At 52.8% G+C, this 23,773-nt stretch overlaps 1 protein-coding gene across 6 annotated transcripts; it reads right to left on the bottom strand.

Moving 5' to 3' along the window:
• Positions 1-268: 268 nt before the first annotated feature.
• On the bottom strand, positions 269-15,728 carry SIDT2 (SID1 transmembrane family member 2). Of its 6 annotated transcripts, XM_081063121.1 has the most exons (28): positions 15,261-15,594; positions 13,534-13,655; positions 13,062-13,226; positions 12,928-12,973; positions 12,433-12,534; positions 12,244-12,327; positions 11,384-11,483; positions 11,121-11,186; positions 10,142-10,235; positions 9,729-9,781; positions 9,364-9,375; positions 8,903-8,974; positions 8,668-8,739; positions 8,416-8,478; positions 7,487-7,605; positions 7,125-7,198; positions 6,960-7,026; positions 6,313-6,386; positions 6,049-6,172; positions 5,636-5,753; positions 5,005-5,141; positions 4,669-4,777; positions 4,346-4,422; positions 4,155-4,201; positions 3,806-3,911; positions 3,053-3,163; positions 1,747-1,860; positions 269-1,655 (listed from the first exon to the last, which is right to left on the bottom strand). In XM_081063121.1, the coding sequence occupies exons 1-28, from the start codon at positions 15,441-15,443 to the stop codon at positions 1,593-1,595; spliced, it is 2,574 nt and encodes an 857-aa protein (XP_080919247.1). In that variant the 5' UTR covers positions 15,444-15,594; the 3' UTR covers positions 269-1,592. The 6 variants fall into 6 exon arrangements, 5 of the variants coding, with proteins under 5 accessions (XP_080919247.1, XP_080919248.1, XP_080919249.1 ...); XR_013994222.1 differs by lacking the exon at positions 4,669-4,777; XM_081063122.1 differs by lacking the exon at positions 9,364-9,375 and having other exon boundaries at positions 15,261-15,728.
• Between the last annotated feature and the right edge of the window lie 8,045 nt (positions 15,729-23,773).

Below are 23,773 nucleotides of genomic sequence, written 5' to 3'. Positions count from 1 at the left end.
GAAGCTGCCTGACTGGTAGGTGGGGTCCAGGTGGGCAAAGGCCACTGCCATTTGCCAGGCCCCTAGTAAACATTTACTGAATTCATGCCACTGCTCAGGAGAGAGGAAAACCTTGGAGGAATCAAGGAACTGTTGTTCCCAATGGGCCTGCAGTTTGGAAAAGGGAAAGGCAGACCAGAGAACTGGAAAATGGAAGACCCCGGCCCCATCCCACATTCTCAACATCTACACCCAGAAAGGGGGAGAAAGCAGGGGACCAACAACTGCATCTGGTTGTTTCTTTAATTGAATGCAAACTCATTCATAGAAAACAGAAATGCAACCATAGCGTGGAAATAGACATTAAACGGAGTTCTTAAAAAAGATCCAGACCCATCTCCTCTCCTCGGCCCGAGGGAGAGCTAAAAACAAGTTGGGGAGAATAAAACACATTCCCATCTGTGAGGCAGAGGCCCAACCTGACCTCCCCAACCTTGGAATGGGCCATGTAGGGCAAAGAGGTCCCCAGGACCAGAGCAGCCAGGGGTCCCAGAGCTGGGGCCACTCAGTGTAAACTCCAAGGTTTCATATATATGTATGTGTGTGACAAACACAGAACTTGGCTGAAGAAGGACGAAAACTTAGGAGCCAGCCCTAGATCCTAGAGTGAGGCTGGAACCAGGGACATAGAGGGAAATGTCATGTCCCTTTCTTGAGCCCCTTTCTAAGATAGGCACTGGGGCTCCACTGGTGGCCGTGGAGGAGGCAGGATGGGCTGGGCTCTTTCTATCCTCCCTCCTCCATCCCTGGCCATTCTTGGGTAATGTCAATGGCACTGAAAGGCCCCCCGCTGGGGCTTGGCAGGACTAAGAGCCTGGAAAGAAAAAGGAAGAAAAAGGTTGAGTTCCTTTTTCTTTCCCATCCTGGTGCCAGTGTCAGTCTGGAGGCTGATGGAATAGGAAGGTGACCTCTGAATTCAGCCCCTCAGATCAAAGGCGGTTCTCACATATGGGCTGACCCTTATTGTCAAAGAGCCAGCTAGGGACCTTCGCAGGTCTTAGCACCAAAAGCCTGGCACCAGCCGGCCAGCCCCCAAAATTCTACACCCCCCATCTATCCTGGCTGACCAGAGTGGGCAGTGATGACAGCCAGGTACAGCCTCAAAGAGAAGGGAGGCCCCGGTGCACGACAGACTCAGGCCCCAGACTGAGGAAAAAAGGGCTTTGGGGACCAGGCTGAGGGAGGAGGAAGGATGGGCAGAATGCGAGGCATGAGATGGGCAGGGCAACACTTCCCTCCTTCCTCCTGCAGAGGGACTAATGGAAAGAGTCAAGGACAAGGACCGTGGAAGGCCCAAACACTGAGAAGAAAGCAGCAGTTTGGCCAGCATCAGGGATCTCAGGGGAGCAGGCCTCCTCCCTGGCAGACGGCAGCTACAAGGGTCAAGGCCACTCCTGTGACTGTCCCAGCAGGCTGGGCTCAGCTTGCTGCCCCACAGCCACCCAGCACTGGGCAGCAGGGCTGGGCCTCACACCCGTGATGCTACAGAGGCTCCGGACAGTGGGGCAGAGGAGCTCTGGGCCCCAAGAGTGAAGCAAGGGGCCTGGCTCCCGCTAGAAGACATAGATCTTATCCCGCTGCACGGTGTCCAAGTCGTCGTCCAGGGTCAGCAACACCTGGGGGGTGGATGCTGAGTGAAGCACAGGAAATGGGACAGCCTGCCCCTCCACCTCACCCTCCTCACTGGGCCAGAAGAGTCTCACGTACCAGGAACGACCCAAACATGGCGATGGAGGACAGGAAGTGCCAGATGTCATGGTCGTCAAAGAAGTCAAGGAGGATACAGTCCCGGTTGTGCTCCCGCGACTCGGCAGGGGTTTTCTGGGCAAGAACAGGGAGAGCTGCCTGCCCACATCGCCCTGGCAGCCCTGCTCCTGCCAGGGCCCTCCCAGTTCCCAGCCCCTGGAGGAGACTACCTTCTTCCTCCCTTGCCCCTTGCCCTCGTCTCCCACATCCAAGAATTGGCTGGTTCCAAATTTCTCCCTGCTTCTGCCCTCTCCATCTTTCACTCTGATCCTCCTCCCCTCAGATTCCTCTTTCCTTTGACCTAAGAGCAGAGGGTTGTGATGACCTTGAGACACTAGAATACCACAAAGCCTCCTAACCCAGTCCCCACCTTGGACCCTGCCTTCTGCTCTAATCAGGCCTCCACGGCTCGTTCAGGCTTATTTTCTTTCTAAAGCACAACTGGCAGGTCACAAACCCCTGCGCAAGCCTGGCAGTAGCCTTGTTCTGTGGCACTCGAGGCCCCCTGTGCTCTACCCGTAACCCCTACCCAACACACACTGGCTGGACCTTACTCTGTCTGGGGGCTGTCTGTGCCACACGCTGAGGTCACAGGGGTGACACGAAAGACCTGCCCTGCCCTCAAAGGGCTCGCCGTCTTGCCCCGGCTCCCTAAGCAGTACATCCATCACGCCCCAGATCTGCCTCCGTTCTGCCTCTGTGTCGTTTGTTACACAGGCCCTTCCCCATCAACCAGGGTCTTTAGGGCCCAGAGGAAGGCCTGCCTCTTCCAGGAGCTTTCCTGGACCTCCTAACTCACACAGGCTTCTGTCCTCTGCCCTCTTATACATTCCCCTGCCTGTCTTGCCTATACCCTGAATCTTGTGTATCGTATTGTAAACAGAAATCCCACAGTCCTTCTCTTGAACTAGATTGTAAGCGTGTCAAAGGCAGAGTTAGTTCGGATCACAGGACTGAAACCTGATCCATGGCAGGTGCCCTAGGAGGCAGAGGACCGCGCTGGCTTCAAACCCCAGCTGTACCACTCACTAGCTCTGTGACTTTGGGCAGGTCCCTTAGCCTCCCTGCCCCTCAGCTTCCTTGTAAGTACAACAGGGACCCTTCGTCCTGGCATGCTGAATGGTAGGAGACTTAAACAAGAAAGCCGCTGTGAAAGGGCTGGCCATGGAAGTGCTCACAGACTATGTTTGAAAAGGCCACGTGTGTGCTCAAAGTACACGTGTGGGCAACCCCCCCTCCCCCCCCCCCCCGCAGGAAGCCTGCTCACCTGCCAGGTGCTGAGTCCTTGGAAGAAGAAGAAGAGTGCGAAGCCCCAGACCACTGAGGTGCAGACGATGCAAAGCAGGGGCATGGGCTTGATCCTCTCCCCGCTGCGCAGCTGCCGGTGGGGGTGGGGAAGGAGGAGCGGCCTGAGGGCCACCCTCCTCCCACCGCACATCCTAGCCTGCCTTACGCGCTGCTCTCCTGGTACCTGTCCAGGCTTTCGGGAAGCCTTCTTGGATTCATACCATCACCTCATATAGTGACACAGCTCAACTTGTCCCCACGCCAGAAGCCTGGGGTCCTCCCTGCTGAGGTCCACCCTGGCTGGGCCTCCGTGTGTGCAGAACCCTGTGCTGGCACAGGGGACTGACCAGGCAGCTTTCCCTGTGTTCATGGGGCTCCTCTCACACCAGATGGCATGAGGGTTCCCTGGGAAGCACTTGGCCCTTGGAGGCCCACGCCTGCCGCAGACTCGGGGAGCCCCGCCTCCTCAACCTCTTCTGCCTTGAGCAGGGCTCTTACCAGCTGTGGCCCAAAGTGCTACCAGTTTCACGGGCCATTCTTAGAATACAGCAGGTGCTCAGGAATGGAGATAGGACGTAGTGTGTCCGGGGGCTAGCCTCTCCCCTCCTCAAACCTCACCGGCAGATGGACAGAAGCTTCTCCCTCCCTCTCAGTAGTACCCGGGCAGGCTGTGCCCGTCTGCCTCCCCAAAAGGCAGGGCAACAGGCAGAGGAGGCTCAGCCGCCCCACTCACCTTCATAATGATGTAGAAGGCAAAGTAAAGCAGCAGGTTGCAGATGCCGATGGCCAGTAAGTAGGAGGCAAAATCATTGGGGCGCATGATGAGCCCATAGGCGGCCCTGGAACGAGGGAGGGAGGGCTACGATGTAGGGGCAGGCCGGGCAACAAAATGGCTTGCCCTCGCTCCTACCCCATTTTTATTATGATCTGGGTCTGCTTCAGAGGCCCACAGAAGACTCTAGAACCCCGGGTGCCAAAACCTCTCCTGTCAGCCCCCATTTCTCATGCCCGAAGCTTAGAATGTGTCCATGGCCCCCAACTGTCCGCCCAGCCAGGTGACCACAGACAGTGGCTAGACTTACAGTGACCAGTTGATAATGTTCCCCATGACCAGCAGCACCATACGGTCCTGGAGGGAAGCAGCAGCAGGGGACGGAGACAGGGGAAGAGAGACGGGGAGAGAAGCGGGAGCAGGCCCAAGTCAGTTGGTGCCCCCCCCCACCAGGGGAAAGCGAGCAGGTGGAGGAGGAGGCCTGGGGAGCAAGGCAGGTACCACGTAGAGCGGCCCGCTGCACTGCCGGATGCAGTCTGTGTAGAGCACGTGCAGGATACGGCGGCAAGTCCCTGAATCTGCAAGGAGAAGGGAAGGTGCCCTTGTTCCCCACAGCCCTGGCCTGTGCCAGCTGACAGGAACCAGGGCCTCTGGAGCTATGCCAAGGCCTCATCTAATTCTTCACCCAGTGATTCCTCCAGGGCCCCAGTGAGAGGGCAGAACCCAAATGTCTCCTGTGATCCAGGCCCCCACGGTCAGCAAGCCCTCGTCCCATGGGGCCCAGCAGGCCCTTTCCCCATGCCCTGCCCTGGACACGCCCTCACCCAGCTTCCAGCGGCCCATGTAGTACAGCTGTATGCTGAGGAGCAGGGTGGAGATGATGTGAATGACCGAGAAGACAACCCAGAACGCCGTGTTCCCTTTGCCAAACACCTGCCAGGGCCACGCAGGGCAGGGCTGAGGGGGCACTGAAGCAAGCTGCCCCCTAGCCCGCCCTTCCTCCAGCAGAGCCAGGCTGCTGCTCAGCCAGGCCAGGGAAAGCACCTTAGGGAAGGAGCAGGACATCTCCTGCAGAAGGTAGGGAGGGGCTATGTGCACGTGCGTGTGTGAGCGCACGTGCACCTTTCCTACAGGGCGAGCAGAGTGGGGCAGGGCCTCACCACACCCAGCACAGAAAAGAAGATGACGATGGCCAAGCAGGCGTAGGCACTGTAGGCACTGGCGTTGATGTCCGGGTGCCGCTTCTGGTAGAGTTTCAGCATGCACAGCCCGGCGATCATATACATGAACGATGTGTCTAGGGTGGGGGACGTGGACATGAGCTTCAGCAACACCCACCAAGCCTTCGCACACAACTCCCAGCCCCGACGATCGGAATGGAAGACAGAAGCCCCACACCACCTCATGGCCACAGAGTGAGCTGCTGGCGGGCTGACACTGGACTCCGTCCTTTAACTGTCCCTGCCACACCCCCCACGGGCTGTCATCCACAGCCTGACTTCCCCTGACAAGACAACTTAGTCTGAGCACCCTGAAATCAGGGGCCATTTCTTAATTATCTTCGTTTCCTCAGTGCTAGCACATGCTTTCCCAGAGAAAAGGCTCCACAGATGAATGGAATAGCATCCAGACGCCTATTCTCCATGAGCTGGGTCGTGTGTGCACAGGGAATGCAGCTGTGGAGACACCTGTGTGGCTGAGTCTTGGGGGCATGTGTGGGTGACGTGGGAATGGAAGACTCAGGCAGGTTCCTGCTCTAGGTTCAGCCAGGGAATAGGGAGGCCCGCTCACCAAACTGGAAATTGGTATAGTTGGGGCAAACGTGATAGCAAGCACTCAGCAGCCCCTCCATCATCAGGGCTGTACCCATGGCATAGAACAGGCCAAAGTGTTTGGGGATCCCACATTCCTGTTGGGGAGAAAGAAAAGGGAAGGGAGAGAGGAGGTAAGGTGGGAAGGGAGGAAGGGACCCAAAAGAGGGAGATTGTGAGAGAGGGGGATGTGGGTAAAGTGGGCATGTAGGCAGGGCAGAGCAGGGCAGGGCTGAGCAGGGCAGGGCAGGGCTGAGCAGGGCAGGGCAGGGCTGAGCAGGGCAGGGCAGGGCTGAGCAGGGCAGGGCTGAGCAGGGCAGGGCAGGGCTGGGGTGGGCCACGCCTTCCAGAGTCTGGAGGGGGGACATCAGTGGGCAGGCAGGTGCCCCTCACCAGGGCGTAGAGGTCATTACGCAGCAGGGCTCGGTTGTGGTTGATCTCCCGCTGCAGGATGATAAGTAAGAAGAGAAGCCCCAGCAGGATGTACCCCAGGTTGCTAAGAATGTTGTTGAAGGCGCTGGAAGAGGGGGCACAGGACACATTGCCTCGGCCTCACTCTCCAGCCTCTTCCCCACCTGAGGGGTCAGCCGCAGAGCCCCTGGACACTTTCCGGGTTCACCTTTCCCTGGGAAAAGGGCCTCCCCAGACAATGCCCACCTGAGGTTGCCCAGCGGGTGGGCACAGAGGAAGTTGTAGTAGCAGATGTCCTGATTCCCTGTGACATTCACCACCTGCAGCAGGGAGTGGGAGCAGGAAGGGGGCTGCTAAAGCACGGAACTCAGCCTGCTGCCCAGGAGCGGCGGAGCCAGGCCCCAGCCCACACCGCTCCAGCCCGTCCCATTCTGCCATGGATAGGAAATGCCACCACAGCCAGTAGTCAAGTCCTCCTTTTGGCGTGGTCGCCCCTTACTGGGTGTGTCTGAAAACCCTGGGGTGTGACCCAGTGCAGAGAAAAGGGAAGGGAAACCTAGACTTACAAAGTCGCAGGACTTGTTTCGTGAATGCGCACAAGAAGCTGGGGAAGGTGCCGTCATTGATACTGTGCTATCTCCGTTTTCCCATTGAATAAACTGATGCTCGGGGGGGGGGGGGGGTTCACATGACTTGCTTAAGGTCATCCAGCTGGTGAGGCAGAGCTGGGACTTGAACCCAGGTCCTGTGACCTCAAATCTGTGCTGGCTGCAGAGCCCCAGGCTGGGAGGCTCTACACTTAGGGCAGTGTCCCAGACTGCGGGGAAGGGGAGCCTGCAGTTCTGGGAGGGCACTCAGCACGGGCCCAGGGGAGCCAGCCCCCACCTGCTCACCGTCTGGTAGGTGATCACCAGCTGCACCACAGGAAGCGCATAAAAGACGGCAATGGTGGCGATGTTCCTGAGGAGTGGGAGGGCAGTGGCCAGGTGGCAGGACCCGAGAGATGGCCACACCACCTGCCAATCACAGGAAGTCCCACCCCCCACCCATCCACTCACCAAAAGTAGATCTGGTACTTTTTCCGCAGAACCCGTTTGTCCTTGCGTGCCAGGTCGGCCACATAGAGGTATTGCTGGGGAGAAGCTGGAGTGAGCCCCCTTTTCGACTGCCTGGGGAGGCCCCTCTCACCCAGGTGAGAGAAGCACAGGAGGGGCCAGGACGGGTGGGCAGGGTTCTTAGCCATTCCAGTGCTGCTGGCCAATCAGCCCAGAAGGGCTGGGAATCCAGTCAGTTCCCCTGGAATCTGTCCTGCCCCAGCTGAGCTCTTTTTCACCCCAGGGGGAGATATACTGAGGCCTGAACACTGAATCTCCCTTCCTTGGGGAACCCCTGACCAGGGCCAGCCCACAAGGTGTCAGACCTTGGTGCGAATGACATTCTTATCCGATTCGATGTCGGTCAATGTGTCATAATCATCCTCCTCCACAGAGCTCATGGAGTCCAGTCGTGGCCGCGTGCCCACAGGGTCAAGGGAACGGTCTGAGGAAGGCAGGAGGGAAAGGTTGCCCCGTGGGCAGAGCTCGAGGTCTGTCTCCACCCACCTGGAGCAACTGTCACAATTACTAGGCAGTGGAAAGAGGCAAACTGTGGGCTCAGAGCAGGGGTGGAGGTAGGCTCAGGCCCGGGGGTAGGTATCAGTGCTTCTAAGTCCTTGAGGGGAACCAGGGAGGACTCTGCAAAGAGGCCACCAAACAGGGACTGCTCGAGCCCTGGCCCCCCCCTCACTGAGCTAAGGCTTCCAAGCCAGGACACTGAGCAGACCCCAGGCCCCAGACTCAAGCAGCAGAATTTGGCGGAAGTCATGCTGATTAGAAGGCACCCAGCCATGGGGGTGTCTGAGAAGACATCACCGTGGCCCCCACTGGGTAAAGACCCAGTGGGCCCTGGGGTGCAGGCAAGGCTGAGAGGCTGCCTCTAGGAAGAGCACCTGCTGCTTTAGCCTGTTCTTTTTTTGTCCCTTCAGAAGCTTCCTTCTGTGACCATGTCTGACCCTAGAGGCCAGGTCATGACACCCCTGCCCATGAGCCCTACCCCAGCAGGCCAGGAAGTGAGGGTGCTGGTAAGCATGACAGCAAACCAGAACATCTGGCCCAGGGGTACTGGGGTGCCAGCCTAGCAGCATCAGAGGCCAGTACCTGCTTGTTGCAAAAGACACAAGAGCTGGGAATTATTGGCATTAGATGGGAAAGCCATGCACAAAGCAGCTTTCTGGCCCCAGAGCCTACCGGCTCCAGTCAACCACCCTGGCAGGAGCTGATTGGCAGAGCAGCGCCCCCCCCCCACATCTACCCATGGCAATGCACAGCTGCCGCATCTGGCCAAAGGGGAGGCGCCGCTTGAACTGGTCGTGCCCTTCAAAGGAAAGGGAAAGTTACCAGGGAAATGGGGCCAAGGAGGAAAGATAGAGGGAGGAGGGGGGAGGGAGACAGCAGGCCCTTCCCTGTCCCAGCATCTGGCAGAAGAGGCTACCACCCTCCATCAGGTTTCACCCAGCCAGCACCAGCCCTGCACCACACGGCTTGGCCTACCTGGCCCACTCACCCTGGTAACTGTAGGAGAGATCGCCGGTGCTCACGCTGTCAACCAGACCCTCGGTGGATCCGGAACAGTTGTCTGCAGAATGGTAAGTGGTGAGGACAGACCTCAGGTAGGGGAATGCGGATCCATCCCCAAGGGGCTCTGCGGGGGCTGGCTGCCAATCTGCCACCTTGAAGGTGGCAGCGTCAGGAAACGTGGTTGTGAGTGGGCCAGCACAACCTCCGGCGTTGGCACATACCAAAGGAGCCGTAGTTGTAACCCTCATAAGGGGAGCTGCCAGGGAAGGAGTTGGCCAGGACCCGAGGGTGACCTGCAATGAGAAGTCAAGGTTCCCTTAGCCCTGGAAGTAGAGAGAGGCCAAAGCCAGGGAGAATAGAGAAGGAAGAATCCAGACAAACAAGAGAGATCCAGAGAGGCCATGGCAGCAGCAAAGAATAAGCACCCATCCCAGCAAACACAGCTCACTCCCACCACCACCATCTGCCTCGACCTCCCTCCCATGTGTGTCCCCAATGGAAACGCTCGCCACCTTTTGTCCTCCCTGGAGAGAGAAAGGTCAAGGAATTGATGCATCTCAATTACCGGCATCAAGAACAGACAGCATTGGCCTGCCCAGGCCCCACTCAGACACCCCTTGTGCTTCCCCTCCCTCCCCAACTCCGGACTCCAGCTCCTCTGCCCACAGCACCTGGAGCTTACCAAGGAGAGAAGCTGAGAGAGAAGGTCCCAAGCAGGAGGGAGGATAGAAAGAGAGCGAGGGATGGAAGAAAGGGAGAGAGAATGAAAGGTTAATAACCCCAGAGACTGTGAGCCCCAATGTCTGAGGCAAACAGATACTATCGCTAGACCCAGAGCACGAATCAAGTGGCAGCCTTTCAGACAGGCATGCTAGGGGTAGACAGGCACAACACCCTAGCCCCATGTCCATCTGCAGTGTCACTCCCAATGTGAATATCCAGAAGCCCCCAGAAAGCCTCCTCTAACCTCCAAGGGAACCATCTACCACTATCCCCTCCAAAAGAAAAAGCAAACTCTGCCCTCCCACCCAGGCCCTCTGCAGGTACCGCTTTCTGGGCAGATCCGGTCCACAGCCACCAGAAGGGTCTTCTTCCTCTGCCTGCACGGAGAGAATCCAGAGGCAAACCAGAGGGGAAGGACAAGGAGCCCTCCTATGCTGGGCTGGCCTGCCTTCCACCCTCTCCACCCCATCACCCTGTCCTTCATCCATGATCCCAGGGGTCTCCCAGGTTGGGAAGCAATGTGAGGTCTCCCTGCTTGGGAAGAAGGTCGAGGGAAGATGCTGTTTCCAGAGGAGAGGCCCCCGGACCACAGACCCTAACAGGGGCCTGCTTTCCTCTGCCCTGTGGATGGTGTGGGAGATTACACGGGGCCAGCTCAGATCCTGCCAGGCCATCTTCCTCACATCTCCTGCCCAACCTACCCCAGAACAGGGGAGGGCCCAGCAGTTCCACTTTACCTCCAGTTCTCCCAACAGGCCAGGAGGATGGTCAGCAGGTAGAAGGAGAGAAATATGCCCAGGCAAAAGAGCATCCCACCTACATAGGCCTCAGCTGTGGGGAAGGAAGCAGGAAGGTGAACAGACCAATCATGGCACACAGGGCCCAGCCAAATCCCTCACACTGCTTCCCTCAAAGGTAATGAGCATGTCAGTGTGAACAACTCGCCATCCCTCAGATATGCCAAACTGTGACATCATTCCTGTCTGTGCTCATGATGCTCCCTTGGCAAGTACTCTCTCCTCTACTTCTTCTCAAAAACTCCATCTTAACTTAACCTTCAAAACCCAGCTCAGGCACTTGGTCCTCTAGGGAGCTTTCTCTGTCATGCATTCCCAGTGACCTGTCCTTTGCTCCTCAGAGCTCTCAGCACAGCAACAGGCTCCTGTCCCTCTAGCCAGGCGCTCCCTAAGGACTGCAGCTGGAGCGCAGCCGGGCCCTCTGAGCACACAGAAGATGCTCGATAAATATTTACTAAATAAAGAATCCATAAAGGAGACGCACTTCTTTCCCCTCCCATCACAGTCTCTTCGTTTTACCTTATACTTTCCATTCCATCATTCAGTAAATATTTACTGAGCATGACTAAAGGGCCTGGTACTTTCCTACTAATTTTGTACTAAACCTCACAACTTAGTGAGACCAATGGGGCAGATCCTATTATCCCTGTTATAGCGATGAGTAAACTGAGGCTCAATGAGATTACACTGCTCCGAAGTGTCACAGAGAAAACCAGAACTGCTTCATTCTTTAGTCATGGACGCTCTGTACCGAGTTCTAGGGGGACTCACCTCCTGGCCCTCCCGTCGTGAAGCCTACCAAGTACACGCGCCTTCCCTACCCTGTCAGCCTGCTTGAGTAGGTCCTCGTCACACTTCCTACCCAGGTCTGAGAGGAAGAGCCAGAGGCCAGTCCATCCCCACTATGTCACCCACTCACATGTGACTGCTCGAGATACCAGCACTGACAGGGTTTTCTGGCGGTGCCCTTGATCGACCGGTTCATCTAGAAGTAAAATGTCAAATTGGCAAACAAATGGCTGCCTGGAGTTTGGCTACAGTTAGGGGGACCAGGCCTGGGAGTGTCTGGGGCCAAAAACCCATACTCCGTCACGTACACCAATCATTCATGCAGGCTCTTGTACCTCCCAGGAAGTAACCAAGACCTCCCGATCCCCAGCCGGGCCCAGGGCACAAAATTACCTTCTACAAAAGGGTAGAAAGGCAAGGAGCCCCCACAGGCCTGGTCTTCTGTCTTCACCACCACCACCACGTAGAAGCTGTTGCTGGGGAAGTCTTTGCGCTGTGGGGTGATGATGATGACGATGATGACGACGATATAATCGTCATCATCGTCATGTCATCATCGTATCACCAATCGTCATCACCATCCTTTGCTGAGTAGCTACTTTGGGCCAGACATTATGCTGAGCTCTCTTCACACATGATTTTACTTAACCCTCCCAAAGATCCGTATGAGATCAGTACTGTTGTATCCCTGTTGGACAGTCTCAAAAGTTAGCTCAGGGTCACACTGCCAGTTAAGGGGTAAAGCCAGGATTATCTGACTCCAGAGCCCAAACCCTCAACCTACACACTACGGCCAGGTGACCAAATGTGTGTGTGCCCCACCATCATGGAACCCATGGGTTGGGCATCAGCCAGAGAAAAAGTGGAGGGACCACGTTGCCTCCATCAGTTACATGACTGAATGTTGTGAGCTAAACACATGGCCGCCCCCTCCGTGCCCCCAGCATAGGTTTGAGCCTCCGCTAAGAGCAGGCACAAAGCCTCAGCCAGGGCCCCTTTCCTCTCCTTAATGTCATTACAGTGAATGAGGTAGACATAACAGCCAGCAAGGTATGCTGCTCTTTCCTGTCCCCAAAGGCTACTGGGATTATGACTCACTCTCACATACTGTATCAGGGGACCGAAAATCACAGGGACTGATGATCCAGGACTCAGCCTTACGGGTAGATGAGGAATGGGGCAGGGAAAAGAAGCAGGGCTTCGGAAAGCTAATCACTGGCCACATCTCCCACGTGCCCACATGCATTTCCTACCTGCACAGTGATGGCTGCCTTCTTGGTCATAGTCTGGTACATGCCGATGAAGGCTACGTTGTTGTCTAGGTCATACACAGGGCACTACAGAGGAGGAGGGGAGAGGTAGATGCGGGGACCTGGGGCCTGCCCCCTCTCTTTAGAAGCCCTGCTACCCACTGGTGGAGTGTAAAACGACAGGACACTTACCAGGACATCCTGGATAGAAATGACTGAGCAGGGGAAGGCCTTGTTGGAGGTCACTTTGACAATCACCGAGTCCACTCCCTCTGGGAACTCATACTTGAAGTACTGAGAGCAGAAGGAGGGTGGCAGGGAGAGCCCTGTCTCATGAGGATGCTCTCTCTGCCCCTCCAGAAGGGAACAGTGTGAATTCTCTTAGGGTTGGGCAGTGGAGGCTCTCTAGGAAGACAGGTCTTAAATATAAGCAGCCCCGTTTTCTGTGTGCTACTCCCCTTGACCGCAACTGGGCACTCAGGACAGTGCTCGAGAGGCAGCCAGACCCCATGTCTCTGCACTTCCCATGCTATCTGCCCCTTACCACCTTGGAGCCAGAGCCTCTGTTTCTAGAGTCCCTCCAGGGAGAGCCCAGCCAACTTGAACTCATGGCAAAGACCACCAACGACTCCCATGTTCAAGTTCACCATTTCTCCTCTTGAGGGACAATCAATAGGGGGATCTTACCTGAGGCTGGGCTGCTGTGGTATTGAAGCTAAACTGCTCCCCAGTCCTGCAGGACAGAGAAGAGTCCCCCATGGTTACTCCCAGAGCTTGGGAAGGAGGCCAGACCCATGGTCTCCTATCTGTCCCCTGCAGACCTGAGCACAAAGTCGTCCATTCGGTTGACCCGGAGCTGGTACGTGGTGTTCACTGGGGACAGGGTGGACACATCCACGTAGAAGAACTGGACCTCAGACTCATTCTTAGTGGGGGGCTGACACAGCGTTCGTTCCACCTTTTGGTAGAGGTACTTGCGCTGATACCTGGGGCCCGAAGCAGAGAGTAAGTATGTGACTACTGTTCCAAGCAGCATGCCGCTTTCGGGGAGCAAAGCCCCAATTCTTCCACTCTGGTCTCTACCACCCTCCTACCCCTACCCCCACTAGGCTGACAGATTCCAGGCTGGCTGGCTTGGCCCTCACGCCATTGATCAACCTCCTGGTTCTGGGGAGGGGGAGGAGAAACAGAGGGGCTCCTGGGTGATCTGAGGCTCCAAATAAGGACCTGGGTGAGGCTCTGGGCAAGGCCTGGCCTAGGCCTACCCCTTCCCTGATCCCCGGTCCTACTCACAGCCCTCGCAGGATTAGGGGCACCTGGAAGGATACCACCGCCTCCTTCTGGCGAACCACGAAGAGCAAAGGAGCCCCCTTCTGCTTATTCAGTACATTCACGGACACACGCACGCCTTCTGTCTGTAGAATGAGATGGAAATGCCTCTCAGTTAAGCCCGTGGTGACTCTCCCTCCGCCACCTGGGACACAAGGCTCTAGAAACTGTGAGCCCTCCTGCCCGCTCTTGGGCCAACCGCTTTGTTCTTTCTCCATCCTGGTCAGACTGGGAAGCTATACGTGCCCCTTCTTCTGCCAGGGCAGCCCCCAGTTTGCAGGAGGGACTAGTGGGAACTTAGAGGAGTCTTTATGGAAGAGGCTGGTTCTAGAGGGCAGGTACCAGGAGGGCAACAGGACCCAAGCAACTGCAGGAACTCACTTCCTGACAGGAAACACAGTGGAAATCTCAGGCCTCTCTAGCATATCCCATTCCTATCTGTGTTCATGGGACACACACAGACAGACACAGGAGAGCAAGAAATGCTCCTCAGCTTTCTTCCTTGTGAGCCAGAAGTTCCAATTCAACAACTAATATGGGAGTTGGGGGGTGGACACAACAGGGACTGTTGAGAGCTAAGAAAACCAAACTCTATCCCTAGCTCTGACCAAGGGATAGGGCTGTGGAGGAGTCACTTCACATCTCTGAGCCTCAATTTCCCCCTCTATAAAATGGAGATACTCTCACTCTATGCGCTATGGAGGAAAGTATATAGGACAGCAGGAGTTTAAATGAAAAATAAAATTACATAAATCCTGTGAGTCTTGTTATGGGCTGGGGAAACCTGAGCCCTAGGGCAGCTTTTCCCTGCGGGGTAGAGGCCACAGCTCTCAGGGTAACTCCAGATATGGGGGAAAAGGGAAGAAAGTACTCTAAAACAAGAGATCAGCTTTAGAGAACCAGATTGGAGGCAGATCCTGGCCTGTTCTAGAAACCAAATCCCTCCCCATCCAGAAACGTAAATTAGATTCCCATTCTCAACTCCACCGCTTCTCAGTAAATGCAGTCATGGAGAGAGCTGGGCAGGAGACCATGCAGCCAGGCTACAAGAATTCTCCAAATTTCAGCTCTAGACTTCCGGTACCTAGGTATGCTCATGTTCAACTCATGGCTAAGGAAGAAATGAAAGTGAAATCAGGGTGAGACAGATTCTCCACAATGGACAAACTCCCTCTCCTCGCACCCAACTTGGAGTTAACCGCATCTATGCCACCTTCAATGTACAAGGCCCGCTGGCTTTCAGAGGCTGGAAGAGCGCGCGGAAGGTCCCCGCAGCCCCAACAGCCGGAGAAGGCCGACCTTCATCTCCCTGGGGCGTCCCAGCTGTAAGGGGCCCGCAGGGCCTTGGGGTCAGAGCCTGTCTCGCGCCCGGGGGCGTCCTGGCCACGCCAGTACCAGGCCGCTGCCCTTTCTGCCAGACCCCACGCAGCTGTCCGATTCTGCCTTGGGGAAGGGGCAGCTCAGTGCGCGCAGGCCACGTCTGGTGGAAGGGGGCAGTCGAGGAGCAGCCGGGAGTGGGGTGCAGCACTGTCCGGTGGGGCTTCAGACAAACAATGGTGCCAAGGACGCAGCACGGGGCAAGAGGCTCCGGGGTGTTTCCGGGGAACGGGACCCTGTGGGATCACACAAGGCCCGGCTCCGGCCGCCCCCGCCCCCGCCCCCGCCCCCGCCCCGGGCCAGCCGGCCCTCACCCGGTTCCGGGTCACGGTGTGGTTGAAAGTGTAGATGTTGACCAGCTCGCTGTTGACCTCGTCCACGTAGGTGCGCTCAAACTCGGCGTCTTTCTGCGAGACATTCTTGGGCCCCAGAACCCCCAGGTGGCTCTCGACCAAGGCCACCAGGAGCGCCAAGAAGGGCAAGCCCAGCGCGAACATGGCCCTGGCAGGGCGGCAGCGGCAGCGGCAGGGGGGGTGGCGGCGGCGGAGACAGGCGACAGGACACCTCCGGGACCGGTTGCGGCTCCGGCCGCAGCTTCCAGCATCTCACCAGGACCAGAACTTTAACCCCGGCCTGAGATTAGGACACGTCCCCTCCCCGGAGCTGCACAGACGCTCCCAGAGGCCCGGGGGGACGGGGCCGCGGGGAGGGAGGGCAGGGGTGCGGCACCGGCTCCGGGAAGGGGTCCCCGCGCCCGGGGGGCCGCGCACGGCCCCGAGACCCCGCGGCCGCCCGCCGGCGGGAGCCACGGAGCGGCCGGTTGCCGGGAGCCTGGAGACGCCGGGGAAGGGGAGGGAGGGAGGGAGGGGGGGAGGGAGGGGGGGCGAGCCGGCGGCGGGCGGCCGCGCAGGGAGGGGAGTCTGAGGGCGAGGGGCGTGATGGGTGGCGGCCAGCAGACGCCGCGCGGCCCTGCGAGTTTTTCTGGGCTGCGGGCCCTTTAAGGGCACGCGGGCGCGGCGACTCGGGCTCTCGGAACTCGGGACGGTGCGCGGCGCCGCCGAGCAGTAAACAGCGGAGCCGCCAGCCCGCCGGTGACGTCAGGAGAAACTGACACAGATTTAAAGGGCCAGGTTCCGCCTTGGGCCTTAAAGGGGCCGCGTTCTCCCGCTGGAAGCCTTCAACTCCTATCCCTCCACCGCCTCCTCTTTCCTTATCCTGCCCCTCTCTGGAAGCTCACTTTAGAATAGACGGATGTTTCCGTGAAGGATCTCCAAGTGTCGCATTCTTGTTAACAAATTCTTCTCTCTGCTCAAACTTAGGGATGGGACTCCCCCCGACTCCCATGCCCACTGCCATTATCACTAATATCCTCCACCCCTGGACCTCTTTTTTTTTCCTCCTGGGATCTTAAGAAACGTAGAATTAGGAAACCGCATGGTCACACTGCCGCCCTGCCGGTGGAGGGATAGCTGACGCTGAACTGCAAATGGAACCCATGTGAATTCTCACTTCCCCTTGCAGGGGCCACACAGCTTCAGAGAGGCCTGAAAGATTGCTGGGCTTTCTCCTCTTCTCTCAGAGGCAGCTACAAAGTTCATGAAAGATACTGGTTTTCGGTGTAAATTGGTGAAAACTTTGCTACAAATTATTTTGTCACTGTTTCAAAAAGCTTAAAGAGCTTTACACTCTTTGACCCAGTAATTCTGCTCCATCCTGGTAATTCTAACTCCATCCTAGGGAAATACAGATAAAACTGTGTGGGCAGCTGTCCTTATCACGGTGATATTTATAACATAAAGCATAAAGAAAACAGCTTAAATGTCCATAATGAGGAAGTGGTTAAATGCACTATTATCACAAAGCCATAAAAAAAAACGATGCTTAAGACTTTAAGGGACATGTAAGCAGAGGATTCACAACGTCACACTACATAAATACTATGGTTTCCAATTACATAGACATGTATTTAAAAAGTTGAAAAAAAATCATAAAAATTTAGCAACAATTATCTTTGAATTACATACAGGTGGTTTGTAAAATAGCGTATCATTTTTCTTTAATTCCAAAACTATAGAAAAGTACCCCCCAAAAGAAGAAAACAATTGCTGTATTGTGGGTGGTTTTTCATTTTTTTATACCTTTTAAAAATGTATACATTCAAAAAAAATGTATAAATTAAAAAAAATTTATAAATTTTATACAATGAACATGAATTTCTTTTACAAACTAGATATTGTACAAGACAAACTAGATATGTTAAAAAAAAAAAAAAGAAATGTACTATGTCCACCTCCGTCAGACACCCTGATGAAGCCACCTGGGCCAGTGGCTTGTCCAAGTTCTCTGTCTCACAAGATTCCAGCAATCTCAGCCCCTGTCCATGCCTCTCTACCTACCTGGGCATTGTTCCAATGAGAACTCTTTTACTGTGACCAATTATAATTATTTATTCATTTCTGCAATAAATATCAAATGGGCACCTACTATGTGCCAGGTACTGCCCTATTGACACTGGGCAAATGGTGAGTGGGAGAATTAGACCTGGCCCCTGTCGCAGCATTCATACTTGAGGAGGAAGACCAGAGGCAAGCTGCAGGGGCTCGAGAACCCTACAAAGTCAGATCAAAAGAGATCAAAGAGAACCTTAGCAGACTCCTGAGCAAACCCCTCATTTTACAGATAGGTGGAGTGAAGGCCAGAAAAGGTCAGCTCATGAATAGCTCACTAGACTCAAGTCTCCTGAGCTTCTTTCCAGCACATCAGGACCAACCTGAATTGGAGGACCCTCAGGATAACAGGAGGTAACCAGCTTGGAGAGTCAATGTAGGATTTCCATGTTGCAACTGGACTTTACTTTCTCCCTCATCATGACCCTCCTCATCTTGCCAGTAAATCTGGAACTCTTTTAAGAAATACTCACACCCTGAGCTTGAGCTCCCCACTTAACCTGATGTTAAGTAACTGGTCTACCATGTGCCAGGAACTTTCCTGGGAGTTGTGAGAGCCACAAGTTGAGGCTCACAGAGTCTGCTATAGGCTGGTCGGTGCTGTGACTGTATTGAATAAGCCCGGGCTGGGGATGGGGAGTCCAGGGAGAAGCATTCCAAGTCCAGCTCTTAGGCTTTGGGGCAAACTGTGCCTGTAGGCCTGTTTAAAATGCACACCCAGACACTTACAGTTCTTGAATCACAGCCTCTGAGGGATGGAGCCCAGGAATCTGTATTTTAGCAAGTACGCCAGAAGTTTGCTATGGACAATGAATTTTGAGAACCATCGCTTTGGGGCCAACAACTATGAACTGTCAATATTTGTTTGCTCCCTTTCTCCTGGCAATTCTTGGGAGAAATCTATTCAAATAAACCCAGAAGGGATCCTTCCCTTTTGCAAGGTCTCAAGGGCTTAACCTTTGACTCCTCAGCACCATGAGTGTTCAGACAGGATAGGAGGGCAACAGCTGTTCTCGGGTCCTTTTCTCAGCTTTGCTGCCTCACGCCCCAGGGAGGGAAGGACAACTCAGTTGTGAATAGGCCCCTTTTTAGGTCTGGCAGCCCTGAGAGGAGAGAAGGCCTTTTTGTTGTTGGCAGCAGTCAGCATAAAAGAAGGGCAGTGCTGGGTCTCAAAGCCTGAGTGCAAAGAGATGTCAAGGTCTCAGGGCTGCCCCCTCAGCCCTCTGCACAAGCTACTGCATTCTCCCTGCATTTTACTATATAAAAATCCCAACTCCAGCCTTGGTGATAAAGGGGGCAGGGTAGGGTCACAAGGCTCAGATGACTTCCTTTTATTCCCTATGGCCCACCCTTCAGAGCCTGAGTACAGAAAGGACCTAGGAAATGGGACCTTTCAGCAGGGAGCTGACAAGGTTCCCAGCATTCCATGGTTCCAACTCCTTTTTAAGCTGCGGGATTTTTGAGATTTGGAGCAAGAGGACAGGAAGAAAGCTTCCACTGGCTCAAAGGTATTGTTAAAATGACCTTAATACTGCACCAAGAGCAGGATACTGTAAGAATCACAGTAAATGGATTAGCAGAGTCCCATCAGGTAATTTAGAAACCTGGGGGTAAAGGAAGTGTTATGTCTGTGGGTGGGGGGCAGAATCAAATCAGACTTTAGAGTTAAGTAATGCTGTAACTTCAACCCAGAAAAAAAGGTTGCAAAACCAAGCGTTCTGAAGGAAATGAAGTTTCCTGTTTTCATTGTGACCATAAAAAGGGCTCAGTGTTATCTACTTGGAGCTCAGATAGAATTGTCCTGGCCATAAGCAGCCCCAACAGCAAGAGCACAGCACTTCTTTCTGTCACACAAGTTCTGTTTTTTCTCAAGGCTGCCCTTGTGTCTGGTTCTCTCTCCTTCACGGACTGTGAAAACTGAATGCATATAGATTGGGAATCAGCTAAAGATACAGCATTTACTCTGTCATTCTGGGGATAAGGTCTCAAAACTGTCACATGGCTTTGTGGTATTATGGAAAAAGCAAGGACTCTGATGTCAGAAAGTTGTAGGTCTAAAGCCCTGCATTGTGCACCTTAGGCAAATTAAACTTTCCGAGCCTTCAGGAGCCACATCTCACTTCCATTGTCCTTCTAAATGCCTCACAGCCGAGCTGGGCTTGGGCTTGGCTGCATTCATCATCCTGAAATGTCTAAAGAGTAGGAGGGGAGTCAAGAGAGAGCAGCTTTGACTAAGTGAGCAGGACTTTCTGCCCGAGATAGATCAGCCACTTTCCATTTCCTAATCCTGGACTTTCACCATTTACACTGGCAAATGTGAGCAATACTTTCAAGCCCTGGGTCTGCTTCCCCGTGGCCATGTGATGGAAACATCAGAGCTTACCAGGAAAGGAGCCTGGTCATCAGGTTGCTGAAAACAAGCAGATAAATAATTGATCAACGCAAATCTGTGTCTCTAAAGATCACTGATAAAAGTGAGCCAGCCATCCTTCTATTTCAAGCAAGCCTGAGTCTCGGCTAAGAAATCAGAAGATGCGACTGAAGAGCCTTTAACTCCTCGCTGGCTGTATCTAAAGATCATGTGCAGCTACCCAGTCCTTATTCCAAGTTGTTCTCAGTAATAGACAGGGCCCCGCCCCTCACACTTCGGCTCAGATACAGGCCATATCTGGTAGCTTCTCCTGTTACTTCACTGGTCCTTGGAGAACTTCACAAAGGTGATTTTCTCTCGCAATACCTTTGTTCCTCTGAACTAGTCTAGCTTTTTCTTCTAGCTTCATTTTTCCTATAAAAATTATCTTTATTAATTCCATCTAGTTCTAATCAAATAATTCCAGAAAATGTCTCAAAAATGTTTGTAATAGGTATGTACTGCATCTTTGTTTTTGTTGTTCTTAAGTGAATTTTGTTTGCTCTTGCTCATCACTAGCAACAATGTTTATCGTTTCTCACAAGCAGCAGTACGGTACTACTGCAAGAACAGGAATTGTAGTCAAGATTTGTGTTCCACTTTAAATTCTGACAGTTCCTGACTAGTAGACCATGAACAAATCACTCAATCTCCTGTTCATTCATTCCTTCATTTATTCAGGGCCTAGTTTGTACTAGTTACCAAGCTAGGTCCTGGGAACACAAAGATACTTAAACACATTTTCTGTTCTTATGGAATTAGGATAATCTAGCAGTGTAGACAAATAGGTAAGCATATAGGACAGAATAAGTGCAACGATAGAAGGTTTACTCAGGGTATTATGGGAACTCAAAAGATGAGAGACCTTGTACAGACCAGAGCTGGAAATAGAAATCAGAAAACACTCCAGGAGGCATCCCTGAGGGGTTCTTAAAAGATAAGTAGGAGCAGGAACATATTCCAGGGGCAGGGACATTCCAGAAGAGTTGGGGGGGGTCTCAACTTGGGGCCAAGGCAGAGACTCAAAGTTCAATGCTATTGTCATGAAAGTTCAAAGTAAGGGGTGTGTGGATATGAACTGAAGAGGGCCAGGTCATGGAGAGAACTGGATGTTACATTTAGTTCTTTGAATTGTTAGAGATTCTCCGTGAGCATACACTGATGTGTCCTGAGTTCTTACAGGTGTGCTGCCAAAGTGTGTTTTACACACTTGATCCGTGTGTAAAACAGTATGTATTTTTATATAGTTTTTTGATATGCATGTTTTGATATGACGATTTAAGCTAAAATAAGTCAGCACATAAGCAAAAGGCAAGAGGTATAGCATAAAATCAGGCCAAAGAAAGACCACGTGTTTAGCAAAACATTTCAGATCTTTACTTCATGGCTATTCGACAATATGTAGCTGAATTAAGATTTCAGCCTTTCTCCAGCCTTGCCATGGCTGGAGAAAAGGAGATGGATTCTCCTTGCCAGTTTCCCCCCAACTAGATGCTGTGAGGGAATTTCCCCTTCTGCCACATTACTGTCTCTTCCACTTCTCCTGGGCCATAGAAGACGTTCACATGGCATGGTTTGGAGTCAAAGCCTCAGGCCCCAGACTGCTTTCACAGCTGCTTTGTGATCTAAGGGGAAACTGCAAGCAGCTGACAAAGACCTCTGGGGTAGGGGTGGGATGGGGAGGAACTTGGTGTGATTAGATATGGGGGGAGAGCAACTAGAAAAACAAAAACACCTCGGATTAACATCTCCAAATTCTAACCTCTTCTAGGAATAACCCATTTTAATCCAATAGCATCACTGTGAAGAGTGAAGTGAATGTTACAAAAACCATAGAAACTTCTAGCTGCTTAAGAACATTCTATTGGCACAGCAACAGCTGTAATTATTGCTGGGGTGGCTGGTGATATTAGTCATCAGGATAGGCCCTGATGGCCAGTTGAGTAACTGACCCTTGTTCTAGTCACATAGCTCTCTGAAGAAGCTACACTGGGGCAGGCTGTTTAGCTTGGGGAGGCGAGAGATGAGAACGTTCCGTGCTCTGTGTGCTCCTGTCCCGACCCTGTAGTCATTGTTAGAGACTGATAGCACTCATTCAGTTCGGATGAGGTAGTCCACATGTCATCCGGACTAAATTATCTGCAAAACCATTCTGGACCCACGTTTAAGAGTGGACTTCAGGTGAGGCGGCTGCATTCTGAAAGTCTGATGTGAACCCTCCTTCAATGTTTTCCTCAGCTAATTGTGGTCCCACTCCCAACCCTCAGCATATGGAAGCTGGCAACTATTTTAGTTATCTTTCTGCCATTTATTTTCACTGTACTTAGTTTCCTGTTTCCTTTTAGATTTTAAGCCTTATCTACCCAAGTAGTATCTTCCGGTCAATCCGAACTTATTGACATGTTAATACAGTTGCTAGGCAGTCTTTGAACCCCTTCATGCGTACCACCAAAACTTCTTTCTCCGTAACACCATCATCTAATTCCACTGCTGGTTTTAAGGTGGGAAACAATTTGGCCAGGTAATGCACTTGAAAGAAATTCTAATTCCGTGGCCACGTGGAGGATGAAAAGGAAAAGTGTTATCGACTGCAGAAAGACTGAAGGAGGCAAGGAGTGTCATTTTATCCCCGGGGCCTTTCTACTGAAAGGAAACTGGTGAGGTGTCTGTCAGGAACTCAGTGAATCAGAACCGAGAGGTGAAACAATATCCGAGGTTCCTGAGTAATGGCAAGGCCAAGGACTTTGAAGTGACGTAAATCTGCCTTCAAATCCCAGCTCACCCATTTAAATTGCACTCACTTTGAAAAAGATACAAAACCTCCCTGGGCCTCTCAGCCAACAGTAAAATGGGGATGCAGCTACATAAAATGTTTAGGCAGTTAGTAGACGGGAAATATTAAGTTGAGGCTTTTCTTCCTAGTGGCACAGTAACTCAGAAGAGTCCAATCAATTTAAAGCACTTAAGTTCATGATGGGAACAGTAGATATTCCAAAGTGTAAAAATCTAGTGATTATTAATACGAGAAATGGAGACACAGTGGAAACTGGGGCATTTAATGTGAATAAATTCTAAAGACTGAAATTAGGAAAATGAGTCAAAAAGTCAGTTTAATAGTTTAAGAGTTAATTGTTTTTAACTGATAGATATTCCTAACCAATCTGAAATATTTCCTTTGACAATTTTCCCATTTATCTGTTTAGGATTCCTTTTATCAGCTCATCCCACCCTACCATCCTACACTCCTGAGGAGATTAAATGATGAGGGTCAGCTTGGTACATTCAGTTCCACAGAACAGGAGCAGGATGATCTAAGTATCCAATTTGCTTGTGATAAGGGAGGGGAAAAAACCACCCTTTCTTTTCTCCATTGGAATTTAAACTATGATAAAGGAGGCAGAAAGACAGCAAATTTGAGTGAAATGTTTACATTTATATTGAAATATGCACTAAAACAGAATGAGACCTACTAGTTAATGAAACTTTGCCAAAGCACAATCACAAACTTCCATGGGGGAGGGAGGGTCCCATCAGCTAGCAGCAGTGATCCCCAAGCAGGAACACCAAGGAGAAGCCTGGGAGACCCCACTCCAAAAAGCCTCCTTTCAAGAGACCCCCAACTCACTTCTCCCACATGCACCCACAGAGATTTAAGAGCATGGACATGCTCCACATTTTCAAATATTTTTAGTTTCTGCTTCACTGCAATAAATATAAAATTGGCAATGCTCATACACCACAGCACAAACAGCATTTCAGACTTTAGCATACACCTGTAAACAGTGACTAGGTTTAAAAAAATTAAAAAGAAAGCTGGAATTAATTTAACAAGAGAGAATTCTTAAGAGCAGGGCATAAGCTACTCAAGATTTGTTTTGCTGGGTTAAGGTTTTTGACAAAATATTTAGGTTGAGGCAGATACCCTCAACAGTCCAAACAGACCCAAGATGGTAGCAGAGCACTGCCCATG

Source organism: Rhinolophus hipposideros, assembly GCF_964194185.1.
Source record: "Rhinolophus hipposideros genome assembly, chromosome: 10".
In the NCBI taxonomy this organism is placed as follows: Eukaryota; Metazoa; Chordata; class Mammalia; order Chiroptera; family Rhinolophidae; genus Rhinolophus; species Rhinolophus hipposideros.
Note: the sequence above shows the minus strand (reverse complement) of the source record. Positions and strands in the feature narration are given on the sequence as shown.

Excerpts from the sequence above, each read along its gene's own strand:
- SIDT2 (XM_081063121.1), bottom strand. The coding sequence starts at position 15,443 with ATGTTCGCGCTGGGCTTGCCCTTCTTGGCGCTCCTGGTGGCCTTGGTC. Across the intron at positions 13,227-13,533 it reads CCCCTAATCCTGCGAGGGCT|GTATCAGCGCAAGTACCTCT; the intron begins GTGAGTAGGACC and ends TTCGGGCCCCAG. Across the intron at positions 5,142-5,635 it reads CTATACCAATTTCCAGTTTG|ACACATCGTTCATGTATATG; the intron begins GTGAGCGGGCCT and ends CCCCCACCCTAG.